At 38.8% G+C, this 23963-nt stretch overlaps 1 protein-coding gene and 1 pseudogene across 1 annotated transcript in view; one reads left to right on the forward strand and one right to left on the reverse strand.

Annotated features, from left to right (window-relative positions):
• APLF (aprataxin and PNKP like factor) overlaps nucleotides 1–23963 on the reverse strand; it is a 67025-nt gene that overhangs the window by 12539 nt on the left and 30523 nt on the right. The window contains exon 8 of the mRNA XM_072635366.1: nucleotides 16462–16587. Within this exon, the coding sequence (XP_072491467.1) occupies nucleotides 16462–16587 (126 nt within the window). The remainder of the gene's footprint in view (nucleotides 1–16461; nucleotides 16588–23963) is intronic.
• On the forward strand, nucleotides 13646–14103 carry LOC140520909 (small ribosomal subunit protein uS12-like; annotated as a pseudogene).

Below are 23963 nucleotides of genomic sequence, written 5' to 3' on the forward strand. Positions count from 1 at the left end.
GATATCCTGGAGAATGAATTCAAATGGCCTTTAGGAAACACTGCTAACAAGGCTAATGAAGGGGATAGAATTCTAGCTGAATTATTTAAATTCCTAAAAGATGATGCTGTAAAAGTGCTGCACTCAATATGCAAGCAAATTTAAAAACTCAACAGTGGTCCCTGGATCGGAAATTGCACTCATTTCATATGCCAGCAAGGTTATGACTAAGATTCTGCCAGCTGGGCTTCACCAATATATGAACAGAGAATTACCAGAACAGCAGTCTGCTTTTAGAAGAACCAGAGGAATGAGAGACCAAATTGTTGAAATTTAATAGATTATGGAGAGAGCAAAAATATGGCAAGCCCTCACAGAGATAAGAACACCAGATCATCTTATTTGTCTCCTGAGGAACCTGTATGAGGGCAGAAAACTAACAGTCAGAACCTAATATAGAACAACTGATTGGTCTAAGACTGTAAAAGGAGTACGACAAGGCTGTATATTCACCTCACTTATTTCACTCATACACAGAGAACATCACGCAAAATGCCAGACTAGGCAAACCAAAAGCCAGAATTAAGGATGCCAGGAGAAATATCTACAATCTCAGATATATAGAGGATAACAATCCAATAGAAGAAAGTGAAGAGGAATTGAGAAGCTTCCTGATGAAGGTGAAAGAGGAGAGTGTAAAAGCTTCCTTGAAAGTTAAAATCAAAAGAACCAAGATCTTGGTAACTGGTTCTATCACTTCTTGGCAAACAAAGAGAGAAGAAAGAGAAGCAGTGTCAGATTTTATATTCTTGGGCTCAAAGATCACTGCAGATGGCGACTACAATCATGAAATTAAAAGACACCTTCTTCTTGGAAAGAAAGCTATGGCAAATCCAGACAGCATATTAAAAAGGAGAGACATCACCTTGCTGATTGAGGAATGGCTGTGAGAGTTGGATTATAAAGAAAATTGAGTGCCACAGAATCAACACCTTCAAATTACGATGCTGGAAAAGAATTTTGAGAATCCCTTGAAAAGCAAGGACATCAAATCCATCAATACTTATAGAAATTAATTCAAGCTGGACAGCAAAGGATGAGATGGACAGTTAGTGTCATGGAAACAATGAATGTGAACTTGGACAGATTTTGAGAGATAGTGGGGGACAGAAGGGTCCAGAGTCACAATCAGATAACAACTGAACAACATCTCTCTTATTTGTCTTCGAGAATGGCATGAAATACTTTGACAAATTATTTGCTAAAATCTAGGTAAATGGTATCTATACATCCCTTCAATGTAATAGACTAGTCCTGCTGTCATGCCATCAAAAACAAAACAAAACAAAAAGATGTTAGATTGTCAGGACTTGTTCTTGATAAAACTGTGTTAGTTTTCTTTGATTATCATTTTCATTTCTAGATGTTCACTAACATCTATAATATTCTCACATTTTGCCAGGAATCAAAGTCAAAGTTATCAGTCTATATTTTAAAGCCCCATTTTCTTCCCTTTATTAAAAATCAGGATACTTGCTCTTCTCAAATCAGATGGCACCTTCCTTCTGTTCTCCACAGTCTTTCAATGGTTCAGTCATCATAACTGCCAGGAACCTAGAGTCTCTAAAGACAGTTAATTTGGGCATGACAAACTCATAAAGGGCTTTCTTACTTTTTTTCTTTCTTACTTTCTTAAAGAAACTTTCTTACTAAATCTCTACTTACCTTGGTTATCAACTTCCTATTGGCCAATTTGATTCTGTCCTTTCCAAGGCAAAGATCATTCTCCTTGGCAAAGAAAACAATGTATCTTGGTGGATACGCTTTGACAGTTTCCTCACTAGCTGTTCACTTTAAAGATCCTTTGATTAGACTTCCAAGAATACAGGAAAGTACACATTAAACAACCTGTTTTCTTTCTCAGTGACCCTTTACCCTGGGCTTGCCATCTGCCTTTCCTTCTCTTTCTCTTCCAATCCTTCTCCTCTTTATTGTCTTTGCTGCCTTCTCCTTTGCTCCTCCTAAGCTCCATCCCTATGTAACAAACAGGCTGTCATTCCTATTTTAAGCCATGATCTAGAAATCCAAATTCTATTCTCAAGTGTTTGACAACACCTTAATTACCAAGCTATTCATTTACCAAATATGTCTACTTCCTGAAGCCCTAGCCTTCAATAGGAAACAGTGACGTAAATATCTGTTTTGTCTAGTCAAGGGAGCTAGATACACACTCTGGGAAAGAATGAACAGTTTTTATCAAGGACTTACTATGTGCCAAGCACTGTGTTAAGCCCTAAGTGCTAGGGATTCAAATGCAAACATAGTTATTGCCCTCAAGGAGCTTCTATTCTTTTTTATTTATTTAACTTTTAACATTCATTTTCACAAAATTTTGGGTTCCAAATTTTCTCCCCTTTTGTCCCTTCCCCCCACCCCAAAACACTGAGCATTCTAATCGCCACTATCACAGATCTGCTCTCTCTTCTATCATCCCTCTCTGCCCTTGTCTCCATCTTCTCTCTTGCCTTATAGGGCCAAATAACTTTCTCTACCCCTTTACCTATATTTCTTATTTCCTAGTGGCAAGAACAATATTCGACAGTTGTTCCTAAAACATTGAGTTCCAACTTCTCTTCATCCCTCCCTCCCCACCTCTTCCCTTTGGAAGGCAAGCAACTCAATATAAGCCAAATCTGTGTAGTTTTGCAAATGACTTCCATAATGGTCGTGTTGTATAAGACTAACTATATTTCCCTCCATCCTATCCTGCCCCCCATTACTTCTATTCTCTCTTTTGATCCTGTCCCTCCCCATGAGTGTCGACCTGAAATTGCTCCCTCCTTCCCATGCCCTCCCTTCCACCATCCCCCCCCACCCTGCTTATCCCCTTATCCCCCACTTTCCTGTATTGTAAGACAGATTTTCATACCAAAATGAGTGTGCATTTTATTCCTTCCTTTAGTGTCATGTGATGAGAGTAAACTTCGTTTTTCTCTCACCTCCCCTCTTTATCCCTCCACTAATAAGTCTTTTGCTTGCCTCTTTTATGAGAGATAATTTGCCCCATTCCATTTCTCCCTTTCTCCTCCCAATATATTTCTCTCTCACTGCTTGATTTCATTTTTTTAAGATACGATCCCATCCTCTTCAATTCACTCTGTCTCTATGTGTGTGCGTGTGTAATCCCACCCAGTATCCAGATACTGAATAGTTTGAAGAGTTACAAATATTTTCTTTCCATGTAGGAATGTAAACAGTTCAACTTTAGTAAGTCCCTTATGACTTCTCTTTGCTGTTTACCTTTTCATGGTTCTCTTCATTCTTGTGTTTGAAAGTCAAATTTTCTTTTCAGCTCTGGTCTTTTCATCAAGAATGCTTGAAAGTCCTCTATTTCATTGAAAGACCAATTTCTCCCCTGAAGTATTATATTCAGTTTTGCTGGGTAGGTGATTCTTGGTTTTAGTTCTAGTTCCTTTGACTTCTGGAATATCCTATTCCATGCCCTTTGATCCCTTAATGTAGAAGCTGCTAGATCTTGTGTTATCCTGATTGTATTTCCACAATACTTGAATTGTTTCTTTCTAGCTGCTTGCAATATTTTCTCCTTGACCTGGGAACTCTGGAATTTGGCCACAATGTTCCTAGGAGTTTCTCTTTTTGGATCTCTTTCAGGTGGTGTTCTGTGGATTCCTTGAATATTTATTTTGCCCTCTGGTTCTAGAATCTCAGGGCAATTTTCCTTGATAATTTCATGAAAGATGATATATAGGCTCTTTTTTTGATCATGGCTTTCAGCTAGTCCCATAATTTTTAAATTGTCTCTCCTGGACCTATTTTCCAGGTCAGTTGTTTTTCCAATGAGGTATTTCACATGATCTTCCATTTTTTCATTCTTTTGGTTTTGTTTTGTGATTTCTTGGTTTCTCATAAAGTCATTAGCCTCCATCTGTTCCATTCTAATTTTGAAAGAACTATTTTCTTCAGTGAGCTTTTGAACCTCCTTTTCCATTTGGCTAATTCTGCTTTTGAAAGCATTCTTCTCCTCATTGGCTTTTTGAACCTCTTTTGCCAATTGAGTTAGCCTATTTTTCAGGGTGTTATTTTCTTCAGCATTTTTTTGGGTCTCCTTTAGCAGGGTGTTTACTTATGTTTCATGCTTTGCTTGCATGTCTCTCATTGCTCTTCCCAGTTTTTCCTCCACCTCTCTAACTTGATTTTCAAAATTCTTTTTGAGCTCTTCCATGGCCTGAGCCCATTGGGTGGGCTGGGATACAGAAGCCTTGACTTCTGTGTCTTTCCCTGATGGTAAGCATTGTTCTTCCTCATCAGAAAGGAAGGGAGGAAATACCTGTTCACCAAGAAAGTAACCTTCTATAGTCTTATTTTTTTTCCCCTTTTCTGGGCATTTTCCCAGCCAGTGACTTGACTTCTGAGTATTCTCTTCACACCCACTTCGCCTCCAGATCCTCCCAGCCAGCGCTTGGGGTCTGCTGCTTGCCAGCCTCAGGGCTTTTGGCGGGGGCAGGGCTGCTATTCAGTGTGAGATTAAGTTCAGCTGCTCAGGTGGGGGCAGGGCTGCCACATAGGGCTCAGTTCCCTCAGGGGGTTTATGCAGAGACCTTCAACAATGGATCTGGGCTCCTGCCTGCTTGGGGAGCCCTGGTCTGCTCCTGCCTCCATTGCTGCCTCCCCAGGGGGCCTGAGTTATGGGGGCACCCCACTCCCCTCTCGACCTGCCTAAGTGACCCTCTCACCGACCCTTGTCACCTGTGGGTGGAGGGACCTGCGCGGCTGCTAGAGATCCACTCCTCTCGGCGCTGTGTGGCCAATGCAGGGCTGGGCTGGGCTCTGGGTCTGCAGCGTGAAGGACCTTTTGCGAGAGGTTTTCAGGCTCTCTGGAACAGAAATCTCATCCACTCCGTTGTTCTGTGGCTTCTGTTTCTCCAGAATTTGTTGGTAGTTCTTTTTTACAGATATTTTATGGGCTGTGGGTTCGGAGCTAGTGTATGTGTGTCTTTCTGCTCCGCCATCTTGGCTCCACCCCTCAGGAGCTTCTATTCTAGTAAAAGGAGACTCTCACCTATAAATGGCATGCCCTTTCCAGAAGCAATTACCAAAATTAGTTGTTTTGGTAATCTTTTTTAGTATATTTGGTTATCTTAGAGCATGAAGTAGTAAGCAAGGAGTGACTTGGGGGGAAGAATCAATAGGGCAGACAGCAAGGAAATAATGTGCAATTGGACAGGAGGTAAAGGGTCTGGGGTTGACTAGATAAAGTGAGCCATGCAGATGTATGTTTGCTCATGTGCCAATCAAGACAGCATTGATGCTTCCAAAGCAGATGCAATTAAGTTACTGAGGGTACAAATAAGTCTCAAAGTTTTATTTAATTGTGGCCTGGGTTAGTATTTCTACTTCTGTGGTGGTTTTTTTTTTTTTGGAGAGCGGAGATGAGGCAATTGGGGTTAAGTGACTTGCCCAATGTAACACAGAAGTTAAGTGACAAGTGTCTGAGGCTGGATTTGAACTTGGGTCCTCCTGACTCCAGGGTCCATGCTCTATCCACTGAGTCACCCAGCCATCCCTACTTCTGCTTCTTTGACTTGTACAGTTTGCTTTTTCCACAAAAGACTGAAATACAGCCTAGTGGAAACAAGTTGAGTTGGGGATTTTCCACATTTCACTTCAGAGCTTAAAAATGAAAATACCAATTATATTTTTGACACTGTTGTTTCTCTGATAATGAAAAATGGTACATCTTGTTCATTAGTTTCCTACTTTAAAAATAATGACATTTTATTTTTTCCTTGTTTTTGACAGATAGACACAACTCACAGAGTAGCTGCATTTTAATGACACAATTTACATTCTTAAAGAGAAAAAATGTTTTAAGTCATCAAATAGTTCTTGAATGAATTAAAAGCAGATTATATCAAAGATTTTAGAAAAGTTTACCAAACAGACTTTGTTTAAAGTCTGACTAGTACCTAAATGGTGTGGAGATAAGATGGGGTTATTAACAACTACGCCAGTGAAGTGCCAATATGGCGTTATCAATATGAAAGATTTTAACCAATATAAAAAGGTTTCAAGTAAGGACCAGGATAGACTATATATATATTATATATATATGTTTGTCTTCCAAAGATCTAATCTAAATTCATAAGTGATCATCACCAGATGGTTCTGTCATTAGGTGATGATTTTAGCAATCATGTGTATATCAGATGTGCTCAGAATGTCAGCACCAGGGGGACCCAAAGAGGTGAAATCATGACTCTTGAAGTACTGAAGGGCACCAGAAATACCTTAAAATAAAGAGTTCTAAGGCCAAACAGGGAAGCCAGGAAATAATATTTATTATTCCCCATCATTTATTCCCTATCATTCAATGTCTGACATACGGATCCCACCTGTGGCTTTCACTCCATCCCTAAAACAATCATCTTTTACCATCTCTCTGCCCAGATTATCTAAATTCTTCAAGTACCCAATGAAAACACTCCCCTCTTCACCCCAAAATGAGGTCTCCCTTTTCTCTGAACTTCTCTCTACCACTTTTTGTCCAGAATATTTAGCACTTATCACATCATTTGTTATCTTTTCTTCTAAGTATCTTACCTTCTCAACTCCATTGCAGACTCCCTGAAAACAGAGACAGTGTCACATAATTCTTTGCATCCCTTACAATGCCTAATAGTTTCTTTAATTTATCTTGGACAGAAGTAAGCATGTTTCCCATTCTTAAGAAAGAAATTAAATTCTATTTTCTGTACTTCAGGAAATTTTTCACATTGAAATTAACTTGAATAAAAAAAAATTTCTGTGAAAACTGAAGTGGAGAAATTCCAGGAGCCAAGATGGTGGAGTAAGCAGTAGATTGCTGTCCTTCTCCCATTCTCAACCCTGAACACCCATAAAATAGCACCCTAGAAAAGATTCTGGAACAGCAAAGCCAGCAAAAAGACAGGATGCAGTAGTCTTTTGGTCCAGGAGACTTAAGAGGATCAGTAAAAAAAGGTCTGCATAGCTTAGGTAAAGGGGCAGTGCAGGCTAGGACAGGAGGCATCCCAGCAAGCCAGCAAGCCAGTGGGAGAGCCTGAGCTCTAGAAGAGCAGAGCAGGAAAACGCCAACACCAAGACCCCCCATATGCCTTAGCACAGCCAGGGAACTGACAAATTCCAGCTTAGAGAACTACCATGTGTGCTGGTGTAGCCCCAGGCAGACAGGCATCTTCCAGCAGTCAGACCTCCCTATGCTTCAGTGCAGCCCTGGGTGGGCAAGCATCCTCCAGCAGCTGGCCCTTGCCATGTTTCTGCATGGCCCCAGGTAAGCAGACATCTTCCAGTACCTGGACTTCCCCCTGCCTCTGCCAAGCACGGGGCAGGCAGGTATCCTCCAGCAGCAGACCTTCTCATACTTCAGTGTAGCCTCAGAGAAATGCAGAAAAACCCAGCCTGGGCTCAGCACATGTCTGACACCACAACTAGGACTCCAGCTCAGCACTAGGTAAGGTCTCAGACCTCTAAAGATTTCAGTAGCTATCACCTGAGGCCCAAGGACACAAAGCTAGTGACCAGAACCCTGGTTTTCAGCACAAGAAGCTTGGGAAAAGTGTTCCCTGTGCTCTGGCAGGAGAGCTCAACTTTAAAAGCCAGGAAATAGGCAAACATCATGAGCAAAACAAAACAGAAAAAACTGACTATTTCCATGGGGATAGGGAAGATAAAAATACAAACTCAGAAGAAGACAACGCTGTCAATATACTTATATCAGCAACCTTGAAGGGGAATATGAATTAGTCTCAAGCCAAAAAAGCTTTCCTGGAAGAACTCAAGAAGGATTTAAAAGATGAAATAAGAGAGGTAGGAGAAAAATTGGGAAAAAGAAGTGAGAGGTATGCAAGACAGAGTCAATAGATTGGGAAATGAAGCACAAAAATTGAATGAAGAAAACAATTCCTTAAAAAGTAAAACAGGCCAAATGAAAAAGGAGGTACAAAAGTTAACTGAAGAAAATAATTTCTTAAAAATCAGAATTGGGCAAGTAGAAGCTAATGACTCTATAAGACATCAAGAATTGAACAAAATGTAAAATACATCATTAGAAAAACAACTGACCTGGAAAACAGATCCAAGAGAGTCAATGTAAGGATTATTGGACTACCTGAAAGCCATGCTCAAAAAAAGAGTTTGGACAGCAACTTTCAAGAAATTATGAAGGAAATCTGCCCTGAAGGCCAAGAACCAGAGGGCAAAATAGTCACTGAAAAACTCCACCAATCACTTCCTGAAAGACATCATTAAATGAAAACTCCAAGGAATATTGTAGCCAAATTCCAGAATTGACAGGTCAAGGTGGAAATACTGCAAGCAGCCAGAAAGAAACAATTTAAATATCATGGAATCACTGTCAGGATTACACAGGACTTAGCTGTTTCTACATTAAAAGATTGAAGGGCCTGGAATATGATATTCTGGAAGGCAAAAGAGCTTGGATTTCAACCAAGAATCAATTATCCAGAAAAAGTGAATATAATCTTGCAGGAGCATTCAATGAACTAGGGGACTTTCACTCATTTCTAATAAAAAAAACCCCACAACTGAACAGAAAATTCAATTTTTAAATCTAAGACTCAAGAAAAGGTAAACAGGAAAGAAAAATAAACGATGTTATTCAATAAGGTTAAATTGTTTACATCCCTACATGGGAAGATGATACTTATAACACTTGAGAACTATATTTTTATTGTGGCATTTAGAAGGTGTATACAAAGATAGAGGGTACAGGTATAAGTTGACTGATGCTATGATTAAAAAAAATTAAGGGTGAAAAGTAGGATTGTACTGGCAGAAGAAGAGGAGGCAAAAAAGGGCAAATTGCATCACACGAAGAAGCGCAAAGACCTATTACAGCAGAGGGAAAGAAGGCATGTAGGTGAACATTGTTTGAACCTTAACTCTCATTACATTTGGCTCAAAGAAGGAAAAACACACACTCAACTGGGTACAGAAGTCTATCATACCTTATGAGAAAATAATAACAAAATCCATCTGGAAGAACAAAAGTTTCAAAATATCAAAGAAGTTGGTCTAGCTGTATCAGATCTTAAATTATACTACAAAGCAACATTCACTAAAACTACTTGAATTGGCTGACAAATAGTGGTGGTTCAGTGGAATATATTAGGAATGAAAGACACAACAGTCAATGGCTATAGTAATCTACTATTTGATAAATCCAAAGACTCTAGCTTCTTAGATAAGAACTCACTTTTTAACAAAAAGTGCTGGGAAAACTGGAAAACAGTATAGCAGAAATTAGGCATAGGCCAACATCTTATACTCTATACCAAGAAAAAGTCAAAATGAGTACATGATTTAGATATAAAGGCTGATACTATCAGCAAACTAGAAGAGCAAGGAATAGTTTACCTGAGATAGATATAGAGAACATTATGAAATGCAAAATGGATGATTTTGATTACATTAAAATTTAAAAGTTTTTGCACAAACAAAACCAATGTAACCAAGATGAGAAGGGAAGCAGAAAGCTGACAAAAATTTTTACAGCCAATGTCTCTGATAAAAGCTTCATTTCCAACATACATAGAGAACTGAATCAAATTTATAAGAATATGTCATTTCCCAATTGATAAGTGGTCAAAGATTATGAACAGGCAGTTTTCAGAGGAAGAAATTAAAGTTATCTATTGTTATATGAAAAACTGCTCTAAATCACTATTGATTAGAGAAATGCAAATCAAAACAACTCTGAAGTATCACATCACACTTATCAGATTAGCTAACACAACAAAACAGGAAAATGATAAATATCGGAGAAGACATGAGAAAAGTAAGAACACTAATGTATTGTTGGTGGAGTTGTGAACTGATCCAACCATAATGGAGTGCAATTTGGAACTCTGGCCAAAGGGCTATAAACTGTGTATACCCTTTGATTGAGCAACATTGCTACTAGGTCTATATCCCAAGACATCATAAAATGGGAAAAGGAACCACATGTACAAAAATATTTATAGTAGCTCTTTCATAGACAAAGAATTGGAAACTGAAGGGACGTCCAACAATTGGGGAATAGCTGAACAAGTTGTGGTATAAGAATGCAATGAAATACTACTATTGTTCCATAAGAAATGGTGAGTAGATGGATTTCAGAAAAAACTGGAAAAATCTACATGAACTGATGCTTAGTGAAGTGAACAGAAGCAGGAGAACACTGTACACAGTAATAGTAACCCTGTGCGATGACCAGGTTTTTTGACTTAGCTCTTCTGAGCAATACAATGATCTAAGACACTTTCAAATAATTTATTTAAAATATTAATCTCAAGGAAAGAGAATTTTCCTAGTGGGAACATCTCAAGAAATGCCTATTTGATTTAAGAATTTGCAGAGATCTTTACAACTTTAATCACCAAAGATCCTCATACCACCCTGACTTAACAAACCTGGGACTTGAATAAAATAGAATTTTCTGGCATTAACAATGTATAGAGCTTCTTTGAAACCACGAAAATCTGACAGGTTTATTACACAAAACAAAAATAAAAGTTCCTAAAATACGACTAATAAGCATCTTGAACTCCTTATTTACCTTCACTCTTGTCAGGCCATCACAAAAGTTACTTAGGAATGGACAGAAAATATAGTTGTTTTCCTTTCTGACGGCAACCTCAAAGTATATTGTATTTTTCTTAGACACAATCTCATTTAGGCATTAAAAACTTGGTTCTGCTAACTCCTGGTCTTTTCTTAAGAATTTTTATAAAAAGAATCAACACTCTGGTAATGAGCTGTAGTGACACACTCATTCATTCAACCAACATTTAATAAGTCTGAGGTAGTATGAAGAGTGCTGGATTTAGAGTTGGAGCACTTACCATTCATTCCTCTCCAGGTCGTACTCCCAATTATCTCATAGGATTTTCTTTTGAGGTCATAGAATCCTTTTCACCTTAAAATCTCATCTACCCCTGAACTAGGGGTTGGAAGCACCACTCTCACATTGGAAGCACCTTCGCTCTGATTGACTGGATTCTTCCAGAACCTCGATTTTTAAGGAGATACATCTTCAGTTTTCTCCAGGCTGTGCTCCTGAATCTCCTGACTTTTCTCTACCATTCCCCTATAATGAGTCCAATCATCACCTGTCCTCTTCTACTCCCTTTCCAGCTCCCTTTTAGGTAGTTTGTCCTTCATTTTGAAAAGAACCAATGACGTCATGGGGTGATGTCTTGACTTGCATGTGAACTGGATTTCAGTGAGGTAGAGTTGGATAAAGTTATCAACCTCACTCTCTCTTTCTGAGACACCAAAGTCCAGTGGCAGGACAAGTCACAATGATTTGAGATGGCCTGGGATGCAGTAGATGACCAGGGCATTTTCTATGTCTAACCACCCTCTAAGTGCTCCACAGTGCCTGCTTCAGCCACCTCCACAGCCACTGTCCTCATATGCCCAGTCTTCACATGCTTGGGGTACATAGCCCCCAACACACTACCAGATTTGAGGCCTGTCAGTCACTCTTAACTTGGTTTAGTCCATTTGTGGCCATTGCACATAGGTGAGAGCTGGGTAAAGGTGGACACCAAAGACGGATAAGCAGCCCTGAAAAGGGCTGCCTTTTTTTCCTCCATGCATTAGTATTCCCAGCATTTAAAGTAGTGCCTGGCACACAGTTAGCACTTAAAACTTATTAACTTAATTTGTTTACTAAAAAACAAAACAAAACCCACAACTCCCAACTATGCAGAAAGGGATATAAAAATGCACATACCCTTTGACCCAGCAACACTACTTCTTGGGCTGTATCCCAAAGAGATCATAAAAATGAGAAAAAGACCTACATGGACAAAAATCTTCATAGCAGTTCTTTTGGTGGTGGCAAAGAATTGGGAATTAAGGGGATACTCATCAACTGGGGAATGGTTGAACAAGTTGTGGTATATGAATGTAATGAAATACTATTGTGCTATAAGAAATGATGAACAGGAGGACTTCAGAGACTTCCTCTCACACCATGGTTGTTGCTGTGTACAAAGTTCTCCTGGTTCTGCTCCTTTCGCTCAGCATCAGTTCATAAAAGTCTTTCCAGGCCTCTCTGAAGTCTCTCTGTTCAACATTTCTTATAATACAATAGTATTCCATTACATTCATATACCACAATTTATTCAGTTATTCCCCAACTGATGAGCATCCCCTTAATTTCCAGTTTTTGGCCACCACGAAGAGAGCTGCTATAAATATTTTTGTACATGTGGGACCCTTTCTCAATTTTATGATCTCTTGGGAATACAGTCCTAGAAGCAGTATTTCTGGGCCAAAGTGTATGCACATATTTGTAGCCCTTTGAGCATAGTTCCAAATTGCTCTCCACAATGGCTGGATCAGCACACAGCTCCACCAACAATGAATTAGTGTTCAACTCTCCCACATCTCCAATATTTATCATCTTCCTGTTTTGTCACGTTAGCCAATTTGATAGGTGTGATATGGTACCTCAGAGTTGTTTTGATTTGCATCTCTCTAATCAATAGTGATTTAGAGAATTTTTTCATATGACTATAGACAGCTTTAATTTCTTCCTTTGAAAACTGCCTGTTCATATCCTTTGACCATTTATCAATTGGGGAATGACTTATGTTCTTGTACATTTGACTCAGTTCTCTATATATTTTAGATATGAGGCCTTTATCACAGACACTAGATGCAAAAATTCTTTCCCAGTTTTCTGCTTCCCTCCTAATCTTGGTTGCATTGGATTTGGTTGTGCAAAAACTTTTCAGTTTAATGTAATCAAAATTATCCATTTTGCACTTCATGTTTTCTATCTCTTGTTTCGTCAAAAATTCTTCCCTTCTCCATAAATCTGATAAATACACTATTCCAAGCACCACTAATTTGTTTATAGTATCTCAATCTTTGCACCTAGATCATGTCAATTCCAAAGTTCTTACGAGAGAGCTTGAGAGTGCTCTTGTATCACTTTTTCTGACCACCATGTGAATGAATGCTTGCCCTGTGTGAGTTCTCTGTAAATATTCTTTTTGTCAAGCATACATTTTGCATTCAAATAACGTGGTCAGACCATCGGAGTTGTGCTTGCTAAAGCAGAGTTTGAAAGCTTGGTAGTTTAGTTCAAGTAAGGAAGACCCTGCAACCCCACAGCTGTACAGCAGATTGTTTTTCACTGGCACATGTGGCTTCTGATGATTGAGCTGGTTTAGAACTGGGCTTAAATATTGTATGCATACTTTGATGTTATACAAAGAATTAAGCTTCTGTTAGACCTAACTTGATAGGAAGTTTTAGAAGTCATTCTTCTTGGCTTTCTGTTATTTCCCTTATTTTGCTTGAGAAAGACAAATTCTTATGACTTAATGATTTATATATATTATAAAACCTAGAGAAAGGGGGAGAAGGGAAATCATCTCAAAGCATCTTCGAGCTAATATTCTTGGAATTCTATACCCTACTCATCCCTTCTCTTTTAGGGACTTTATCTACCTATAATTAGGTATTACCTACAATTATCTACCTATAATCTTTTATATTTATCAAATTTTTAAAAAACAATGATGTAGAGATTATTTAAAAAATACCCATTTCAGTTAACTTTTTGTCAGGCCAAGACAACAACACCATGGGAAAGTGTCATGATCTTTGCACAACCGCAAAGTTCCATAGTCACAAAAAATATCAAAAGTAGAATGACAAACAGTACAAGAAAACCTATTTGGGCACTGTCCTGGAGGCCAACTCATTTGGAGGAGCATCCCATGCAAAGGGGACTCTCTTGGGAAAAGCTGATATGGAAGTCAAGCAACCCCATTCTGCCACCAGGAAGTGTTTAAGAGTTCATCTAATTAAGAATGGCTAAAAAAAAAAAAAAAAAAAAAAAAAAAAAGCCTCTGTTCTCAATAATAGCTGCTTGAACGTTACCAAGAAAAACGATGAGGTTTTGGTGATTGTATTTGATCTGAAAGCTCATACTGTTGGTAACAGTCCTGTAGTTCACTTTAAGATTATAAAAGTGGCAAACATTTCTCCTCTGGCCTTGTACCAAAACAAGATGGGAAGACTAAGATCATAAAAACTGTATGATGCCTTCATTTTGGCGAAAAATTTCCATTTAACAAAACATACAAAATCACCCACTTCATTCCTAGGCTCTCCAATATTCTGTGTATTAACATTACTCTCAAAACAGCACCTAGGGAGATGAATGAGAAACCCAAGGGACAGAGTTTCTGGGTACTTAATAATCAATTTATTAATTAGGCTATTTGGAGATCAATAAATTGATGGTCAGTGGTTTCTCTCACCATAGGAGACTCATAAACTACTTCTGAAAGGGAACTCCCCAGACAAGTGAAGATCAAAATTGATTGGTGGACATTTTATGCGAGGTTGGCTAAAAGTCTTCAACTCCTCATGCTGAGAATATGGTTTGATCATGAGGCTCAGCCATCTCAAGTATCTGGGCAAGGGGAAGCTATCTCTATCCAGACCCCTCTAGCTAGTTTTCTCCATCATGAGCTGAGCTGCCCTAAACTATAACGGAAGGGATCAAGGACGAGGGGTTCCTACCAGGCATAGACTCACCCAGACTGGATTCTGCTTAAACTCTAAATAGAAATGGGGTCTCCCAGCTGGGTGGGATTCCACCTACCTAGTTAACGAACATGTGCCTTGAAGGCTAGAAGCAAATCTCATCAGTCTACCAACTCCTTCAGGGGCTGACTGACCTTTTCAGGAGTTGAGTTTTAACAGAAATAAAAGGAGAAAGGTGGATTACAAATTAATAATCAGTTATTGAATGTGATAGTGTAATTTTAATCTCACCAGTATGCCAGAGAATCTACAAAAATGTTTATTTGTGGTTGGAAAGTTAAGCCTGGAATCTCTTTTCCAAAACTAAGAAGTCCATCTACGTGGATTTAAGAATCAGTCTGACAAAATGATTCCTTTTAAAAATTTAAGTTTCTATGTGCACTATCAAATACATCTTACACAGCTTCTGAATTACAAATAAGTTCTGAGTACCACAAATATTTTCTAAGTGAAAAAAATTAATTTAAAGCACATTTAGTAAAGGGATTACACAGAAAATTCTGTCAACTCAAACTGAAAGAAAAGTGGTCAACACTATTTCAGGTAATGTCAAGCTTTGTTGATTAGTTGTTGCAGTGGTGTCAGACTCTTCAGGACCCCATTTGGAGTTTTTTTGGCAAAAATACTAGAATGGCTCACCATTGCCTTCTCCAGCTCAGTTAGCAGATGAGGAAACTGGTGCAAACAGGGTTAAGTGACTTGCCCGGGGTCAATAGCTAGTAAGTGTCTAAGGCCAGATTTGAACTCAGAAAGATAGCCTTCCTGACTCCAAGTCCAGCACGCTATCCGCTGTGCCACCTACCTGCCCCACTGTTAAGTTTATGTTAAACTTCTAAGGGTCAGAATAAAATTAGATTAAAGACATACTACAACTTACCAAGTAAGAGGGACACACTCTAGAAAGAGCAAACATTAGCCTGATAACTTTTTTCCCTAACATTTGAATATTACTCTCATCTTCCTGTTAAAAATTACAGTATTAGGATTAACAAACACATCAAGAGGTCACCTCCTTAATAAACCTAGATCACACTTATCACCTAAGATGGCTGGTTGGAGGCAGGACAGCACAGCAGAAACAGAAGTTCAAGTTGGGAGTACAGAACTTGGAATCATGGGATCTGAATTCAGATTCCAATGCCATTTTTATGGTCCGTGTGACTGTGGGCAAGACCCTCAACTTCTCTGGAAGTCAGTTTCCTTATCTATAAAATGAGGGAGTTGAATGAAATGACCTCCTTCCAGTTTTAAGTCTATGATCCTGCGATCCCTATTTTGAAAAACATTTCTAGGTAAGCTGGAAATCATTATAATAAGAAAGGTCACTGATTATAACAAATATATTTTAGCCAAAAGATAGCAATGCAGATGTCTACACAAATAAAAACAGTGATAGAATACCAAAATTGTCCAAAGAAATGATATACTATTATCCAAAAATCTTAATGTGCTAACCACATGAGCTAGGTGGCACAGTGAAGGGCAGATAGATGATACAAGGGGTAGAGCACTGGGCTTGAAATCAGGAGACTCACCTTTATGAGTTCAAATCTGGCCTCAGACACTAGCTGTGTTACCCTGGGCAAGTCACTTAACCTAACCCTGTTTGCGTCAGTAACCTATAAAATGAGCTGGCGAAGTAATGGCAAACTACTCCAGTATCTTTGTCAAGAAAACCACAGATGGAGTTGTGAAGAATTGGACATGACTGAACAATAACAAACTGAAACCATGAGTGCAGCCAAAAAAATAAAAGCTAGAATCCCTCTATAAAGATGCTCTGCTAGGCTGTAGATGTCTCTTCAGAAATGACGATTACTACCAGATATTTTTAGATTTACATACCTATAACAAGAAGCTCCATAAGGGCACTCAGGTCTGTTGTCACACTCATCCTGATTCACAATTGGTGCATCTCCAAAGTCCCTATCACCAGGGTGGCTGAACTGTTGAAAATGGACAGGGTTCTTCCTATGAATTCAACAAATACATTGTAAGAAATGAGAATTGGCAGAATCTGAAATATTTTTTTATTCAAATGTTGGGTAACCCCAACCTCAGAGGCAAACTCATTTTTAAAAGGAGGTTTTATTTTATGCTGCAAAGTCAGTGCAGAACTCTGTGGATCATCCCATTCAGTGGGTCAAGAACATCCATTCAGTTTTTACTGATACTTTTTTTTTTTTACAAATTTATATTCCTTATTAGACAAACAGCCTTATAAAATAAAAGTTTCAAATGTAGTTAGTATTTCTGAACTTTTAAACGACCAATAAGAAATCTCCCACTAAAATCTCACTCTGATGCCTTATTATGACATCAAGGTTGACGCTAGGTTCTCAAAGACTATGCAACAGAGACCAATCTGTGTCAAGTCCTAAAGGAAAAAGATTTCAAGTACAAAACATTTTAAGTTTAGACGTCAGCAATAGATTGTGTATCAGGAGACAGCCAGTCCAGCTAAGCAGCAATTTATGAAGTCATCTATATTAGGATCTGGATGGAATTGTGACTGAATCATTGATACTGAAATCATTGATAATTTCAAAGTTCTACTAAACAAGACTTTAAGACCCTACCCTTTTTTGTGCAGATGTTAAATACAAGGTGTCCAAAAGTCTTACTGCAGTTTTAAGCTTAAACAGCTTTAACAGCTTACACCGGAACGAAGACTTTTGGCATGCCTCAAATGCTCTATCTTCTCACCAAGGTCCTGCCCCAATACAATCTCCTCGAGGGCAGAGACTTTTTCAGTTTCATCTTTTTATTTCCAGTGCCTGGTAGTTGATAATAATTTAATAAGTGTTTTCTTAACTGAAAACGAAAGTCATCTATAACAATAATAAATGATACAATGAAAACTAAATTACTTTGGCTTGATCAGTCATTGGTAGAAGGTATGACAGTTCAAATCAACAGATAGAATTTACATTCTTATGTCTTTCTTTAGAACTGAATTCTGGGGGTGGAGCCAAGATGGCGGAGTAGAAAGACGCACATACACATAGCTCCGAACCCACAACCCACAGAACGGCTAGAGGGGACCAACTCACGGTGAATTCTGCACCCAGAGGCCACAGAATATTGGAGCGAGGGAGATTTCTCTTCCGGAGAGACCTGCAAACCTCTCGCGGGGGGTCCTTCGCGCTGCGGACTGGGCGCCGGGACTGGGAGCTGAGTGCAGCCCTGCAGCGGCCAGGACACCATGAGGAAAAGATCTGAGTGGGTTACGGGGACAGGATCTCCAGCGACCACGCGGGTCCCTCCACCCACAGAGGGACCTGCAAACCTCTCACAAAAGGTCTGTCGCGCTGCAGACGCGGAGCCCAGCCCAGACCTGCGGCGGCCGCGGCTCCGAGAGGTACAGATCCGAGCAGGCTTCAGGAACGGGATCGCCAGCAGCAGCACAAGCCCCTCCACCCACAGGTGACGGGGGTCGGTGAGAGAGTCTCTTTGGCGGGTCGAGAGGGGAATGGGGTGCCCCCATGGCTCAGGCCCCCCCGGGAGATAGAAGCTGAAAGGCGGCTGCAGACAGGGGCTCCCCAAGCGGGCGGGAGCCTGGATCCATTGTGGAAGGTCTGCACATAAACCCCCTGAGGGAACTGAGCCTGAGAGGCGGCCCTGCCCTGACCTGACCATCTGAACTTAATTCTCACACTGAATAGCAGCCCTGCCCCCGCCAAAAGCCCTAAGGCAGGAAGCAGCATTTGAATCCCAGTCCCCAAACGCTGGCTGGGAGGACCAGGAGGGGAGGTGGGTGTGAGGAGAATATTCAGAGGTCAAGTCACTGGCTGGGGAGAATGCCCAGAAAAGGGAAACGAAATAAAACTATTGATGGCTACTTTCTTGGAGAACAGACATTTCCTCCCTTCCTTTCCGATGAGGAAGAACAATGCTTACCATCAGACAAAGACACAGAAATCAAGGATTCTGTGTCCCAGCCCACCCAATGGGCTCAGGCCATGGAAGAGCTCAAAAAGAATTTTGAAAATCAAGTTAGAGAGGTGGAGGAAAAACTGGGAAGAGAAATGAGAGGGATGAAAGAGAAGCATGAAAATCAGATCAGCTCCCTGCTAAAGGAGAACCAAAAAAATGTTGAAGAAATTAACACCTTGAAAACTAGCCTAACTCAATTGGCAAAAGAGGTTCAAAAAGCCAATGAGGAGAAGAATGCTTTCAAAAGCAGAATTAGCCAAATGGAAAAGGAGATTCAAAAGCTCACTGAAGAAAATAGTTCTTTCAAAACTAGAATGGCACAGATGGACGCTAAGGACTTTATGAGAAAGACAGGTAGCACAGAACATAGTGAGAAGATTGGAAAAATGGAAGATAATGTGAAATATCTTATTGGAAAAACAACTGACCTGGAAAATAGATTCAGGAGAGACAATGTAAAAATTCTGGGACTACCTGAAAACCATGATCAAAAGAAGAGCCTAGACATCATCTTTCATGAAATTATCAAGGAAAACTGCCCTGAGATTCTAGAACCAGAGGGCAAAATAAATATTCAAGGAATCCACAGAACACCGCATGAAAGAGATCCAAAAAGAGAAACTCCTAGGAACATTGTGGCCAAATTCCAGAATTCCCAGGTGAAAGAGAAAATATTGCAAGCAGCTAGAAAGAAACAATTCAAGTATTGTGGAAACACAATCAGGATAACACAAGATCTAGCACCCTCTACATTAAGGGATTGAAGGGAATGGAATAGGATATTCCAGAAGTCAAAGGAACTAGGACTAAAACCAAGAATCACCTACCCAGCAAAACTGAATATAATACTTCAGGGGAAAAATTGGTCTTTCAATGAAATCGAGGACTTTCAAGCATTCTTGCTGAAAAGACCAGAGCTGAAAAGAAAATTTGACTTTCAAACACAAGAATGAAGAGAACCATGAAAAGGTGAACAGCAAAGAGAAGTCATAAGGGACTTACTAAAGTTGAACTGTTTACATTCCTACATGGAAAGACAATATTTGTAACTCCTGAAACATTTCAGTATCTGGATACTAGGTGGGAGTACACACACACACATGCACACACGCACACATACATAGAAACAGAGTGCACAGAGTGAATTGAAGAGGATGGGATCATATCTTAAAAAAAAAAATGAAATCAAGCAGTGAGAGAGAAATATTGGGAGGAGAAAGGGAGAAATTGAATGGGGCAAATTATCTCTCATAAAAGAAGCAAGCAAAGACTTATTAGTGGAGGGATAAAGAGGGGAGGCGAGAGAAAATCATGAGGTCTACTCTCATCACATTCCACTAAAGGAAAGAACAAAATGCACACTCATTTTGATAGGAAAACCTATCTCACAATACAGGAGAGTGGGGGACAACGGCACAAGCAGGGTGGGGGGGATGATAGAGGGGAGGGCATGGGGAGGAGAATGCAATCCGAGGTCGACACTCATGGGAAGGGAAAGGATCATAAGAGAATAGAAGTAATGGGGGACAGGATAGGATGGAGGGAAATATAGTTAGTCCTATACAACACAACTATTATGGAAGTCATTTGCAAAACTACACAGATTTGGCCTATATTGAATTGCTTGTCCTCCAAAGGGAAGGGGTGGAGAGGGAGGGAGCTAAAGAAGTTGGAACGCAAAGTGTTAGGATCAACTGTAATGTTCTTACCACTAGGAAATAAGAAATACAGGTTAAGGGGTAAAGAAAGCTATCTGGCCCTACAGGACAAAAGAGAAGACGGAGACAAGGGCAGAGAGGGAGGATAGAAGAGAGAGTAGATTGGTCACAGGGGCAATTAGAATGCTTGGGTTTGGGGGGGGAGGGCATAAAAGGGGAGAAAATTTGTAACCCAAAACTTTGTGAAAATAAATGTTAAAGGTTAAATAAAAAAAAAAAAAAGAACTGAATTCCACTGAAAATCTGGTGATAAATACACAAATGGCAAACTCACTGCATGACAACTTTTAAAGACTACTTTTAAATGCCCACTGAAAGAAAAAACCTTGATAGGTTTTTGATAAACAAAAAGCAAAAAAAGTAAAAGATATTCTGGGTTGATTCAAGAATACAAACATTTGCTTATAAAATTTAAGCACATAAGAGAATATTAAAACATTTTTAAACAGTCGATGTGTTTTATTGGTTGATTATATAAGTATGTTGTTTGGAGAAATTGAATACAGTATTCACAAGATAAATGGAAAGTAGAACACATTTTTCCTGTTGTAAGAAGGAAAGGTTTTATTCTTTTTAAATATGTTAATTTAAGACAACAATGGATACTCAATACTTTTGAAATAAAATAGAATTTTATTTCTTAAAAGTGCGAGTTCAGAAACAGAGTAGCTGGATAATAATTATCTACTTGCAGTTAAATGTGGAAGTTAAAGGACAAGAAAAAATACAAGATGTTGGCAGCTTCCATTTTGATTGATTCTATTCTAAAGAAAAGTTCACTATTGAAATAAGAACCAAAAATGAATGTTTTTTACATGCATGAATAATTCAGAAAAAAATTTAATTTGCAAATTTTGAAAAAGTCAGTTTAATCTCTTTGAATGAAATATTAAGTGAAAAGAGGATATATTGTTCATAGGAAGGAAAAGGGAATAGGCACTTATGTAACATCTACTACATGCCAAACTCAGCTAAGCTTTTACAAATATTATCTCATACACTTATATTTCATAGAACATATTTCTGTCTGAACCTACTTACTTCCCTCCCGAGGAATACAATGCATTCTAATAAGAATGTGATAACAGCTGGGAAAAATATGTAAAGTACATACAAGTGATGAATGAATAAAGCCTTTATTAAGTACTTACTACATGAAAACCACTGTGCTCAGCTCTGGGGAGCTCACCTTCTAATGGAGGAGGGAACCAGCATGGAAGGTTCCAAGTACAAGTCAAATGGAAAGGTCCCATGGTTCTTAGGTTCTCACAACAACTCTTCTTTAATGACATTTCCATTGTAGAATTATATCAGTTTCTATTGATGAATCATAAGACAGTGCCAAAGACTTTGGTGGCAGGAACTTTCTTTTCTGGTTTTTCAGTAGCTGTGGCTGCAGCACCTGTGGGAGCAGCTGCCAGACTGATCTTCACAGGGGTTGCCTTCCAAGATGACAACTGCAAGGCCTATTATGGAAGGATTATATACCCAAGGCTACTGAAGTCAAGGTCTTGAGCTGTCCTTATCAAGGGATGTGAGGGGGAATGGTAGTCAAGGTAATGATAGTGGTTTGACTTGGCAGAGGCAACTGGTGATGTAGGTGATAGGACACCAGGCCTGGAATCACAAAGATCTGAGTTCAAATATGACCTTAGACACCTGTGTGACCCTGGGCAAGTCATTAACCTCTATTTGTTTCAGATACCTCAACTCTAAAATAGGGATAATAATAGCGCCCACCTTGCAGGGTTATTTTGAGGATCAAATGAAATAATATTTGTAAAAAGCATTTAGCAAAGTGTCCGGTACATAGCAGATATAGAAATACTTATTTCTTTCTCCTTCTCTACAGGAATAATAACAGGCCATCATAGAAGTTGATGCTTCATCATGGCATGGAGGTGATCCTGAGTTCCTGAAGGCTATTGTTAAGAAAGAATAAGTTCTAGCATATTCTTACATGACTGGTTCTAGTACCATCCTACAAACCTTATCCTAAGAATCTCCTTTTTTTCACTCTCCTAGCTCCTATTCTCATACCTAGTGCTGTTGCTGACCCCTGCTGTAAAGAATGAAACGTACATGTGTAAGGAAATGACTACAAGTTCATTCATTAAAGTTTAATCTTTTAAAAATTTCTTCCTTTGTTAAAATGGAGAGAACAATCGGATTCAATTATCATTACAGACCTTTTCAACTCTAATAAATTATGATATATCATATATAATGTCCTGTTTATTCAGAAATAATGCTTTTGGAGAAAAGGGAACTAGAGTTAATATGTATTACAGAAAAATTTCTTGAAAAGTCAGTATGCAACAGTGGGAAAAGGATTGTACAAATGCCTTACTCTGTACAAGATAAGCTCCAAATGGATACACAAATTAAATAAAAAAGGTGACATCATAAAGTAGAAAAACAAGGAAGAAATTACCTTTGAGATCTACGGCTAAGGGAAGAGTTCATGGACAAATGAGGGACAGAGAAGATCAGAAAATAAAATCAATCATTTTAATTATATAAAATCTAAAAAGTTTTTTTTACATAATCAAAATCAGTGCAATTAAAATTACAAGAGAACAGTTAACTAGGAAAAAAATTTGCAACAAGTTTCTCTGGTAGAAGATTCAAAATCAGGCCATATAAGGAATTAATTCAAATTAATAAGAATAAAAGCATTCTTCAATAAATAAATAAATGATCAAAGAATATGAACAAGCAGTTTTCAAAGGAAGAACACTTATCAGCAACAATATGAAAGAATGCTATAAATCATTTTATTAGAGAAACATGAATTAAGGAAATTCTGAGCTTTCACCACACAGTAAAGATCAGCAATATTACCATCACAGTCATCACTTCTTAAAGTGTTGGATTTCACAGAACAACTCACTATGTGTCTACTCAGGATTCTCTCTGGAGGATCATTCATTCTTAAATACCTGTCTGCATCCAACCCCTATTTCCTGCATATTGTGAAGAGACTGTTGAAAAGATTTTAGTTTGCAAATATTTGGTGGCAAATACATTTCAGGAAGAATATTTGAATATTACACTTGGTAAAAGTTACTTTTAAAACTATTTACAAGCCAGAATTTATTAGTGCTAAATCTGTTACTAACAACAAGTATGGGCAAATTATTTAAGTTCTTTGCAAGAGCCAAAATGAAATATTTGTCTGGAGATTTGTTTTGATCATGTAGGCTTTGAACTGAAAATGGAGAAAGACAAAGCAAGTTTGATATAACTACACCCAGCTAGCATAAATCTGGCTACTATAGAGCACACTAGGTATAACCCAGACAGAAAACCAAAGAGAAAGAAAGCAACAGTCATTCATAAAGGAAAACAGGTGGAGACAGCATGAGGAATGATGTACCCATCAGCAAAGACAATAAATACAGTGAAATAAAAACCTTAAAAAAGAAGTTAAGGGACTCATGTCTGCAATGTAGTGCTGGAAGAACATATGCTATATTTTTCTTTTTTCTCTACAAACTCTCACCGAGTGACCTTATCAGCTCTCAAGGGTTTAATTATCAACTCTATGAGCTCCAGTCCATTATGTTTCATAAACATCTCAACACAGCCTATTCTAAAACAACTCATTATTCTCCCCGACCCCAAAACCCACCCTCCTCTCAAACTACTCTATTAAAAGCACCACCATCCTTCTAGTCACCCAGGCTCCCA

The sequence above is a fragment of the Notamacropus eugenii genome, chromosome 1, assembly GCF_028372415.1.
Source record: "Notamacropus eugenii isolate mMacEug1 chromosome 1, mMacEug1.pri_v2, whole genome shotgun sequence".
NCBI classification, from domain to species: domain Eukaryota; kingdom Metazoa; phylum Chordata; class Mammalia; order Diprotodontia; family Macropodidae; genus Notamacropus; species Notamacropus eugenii.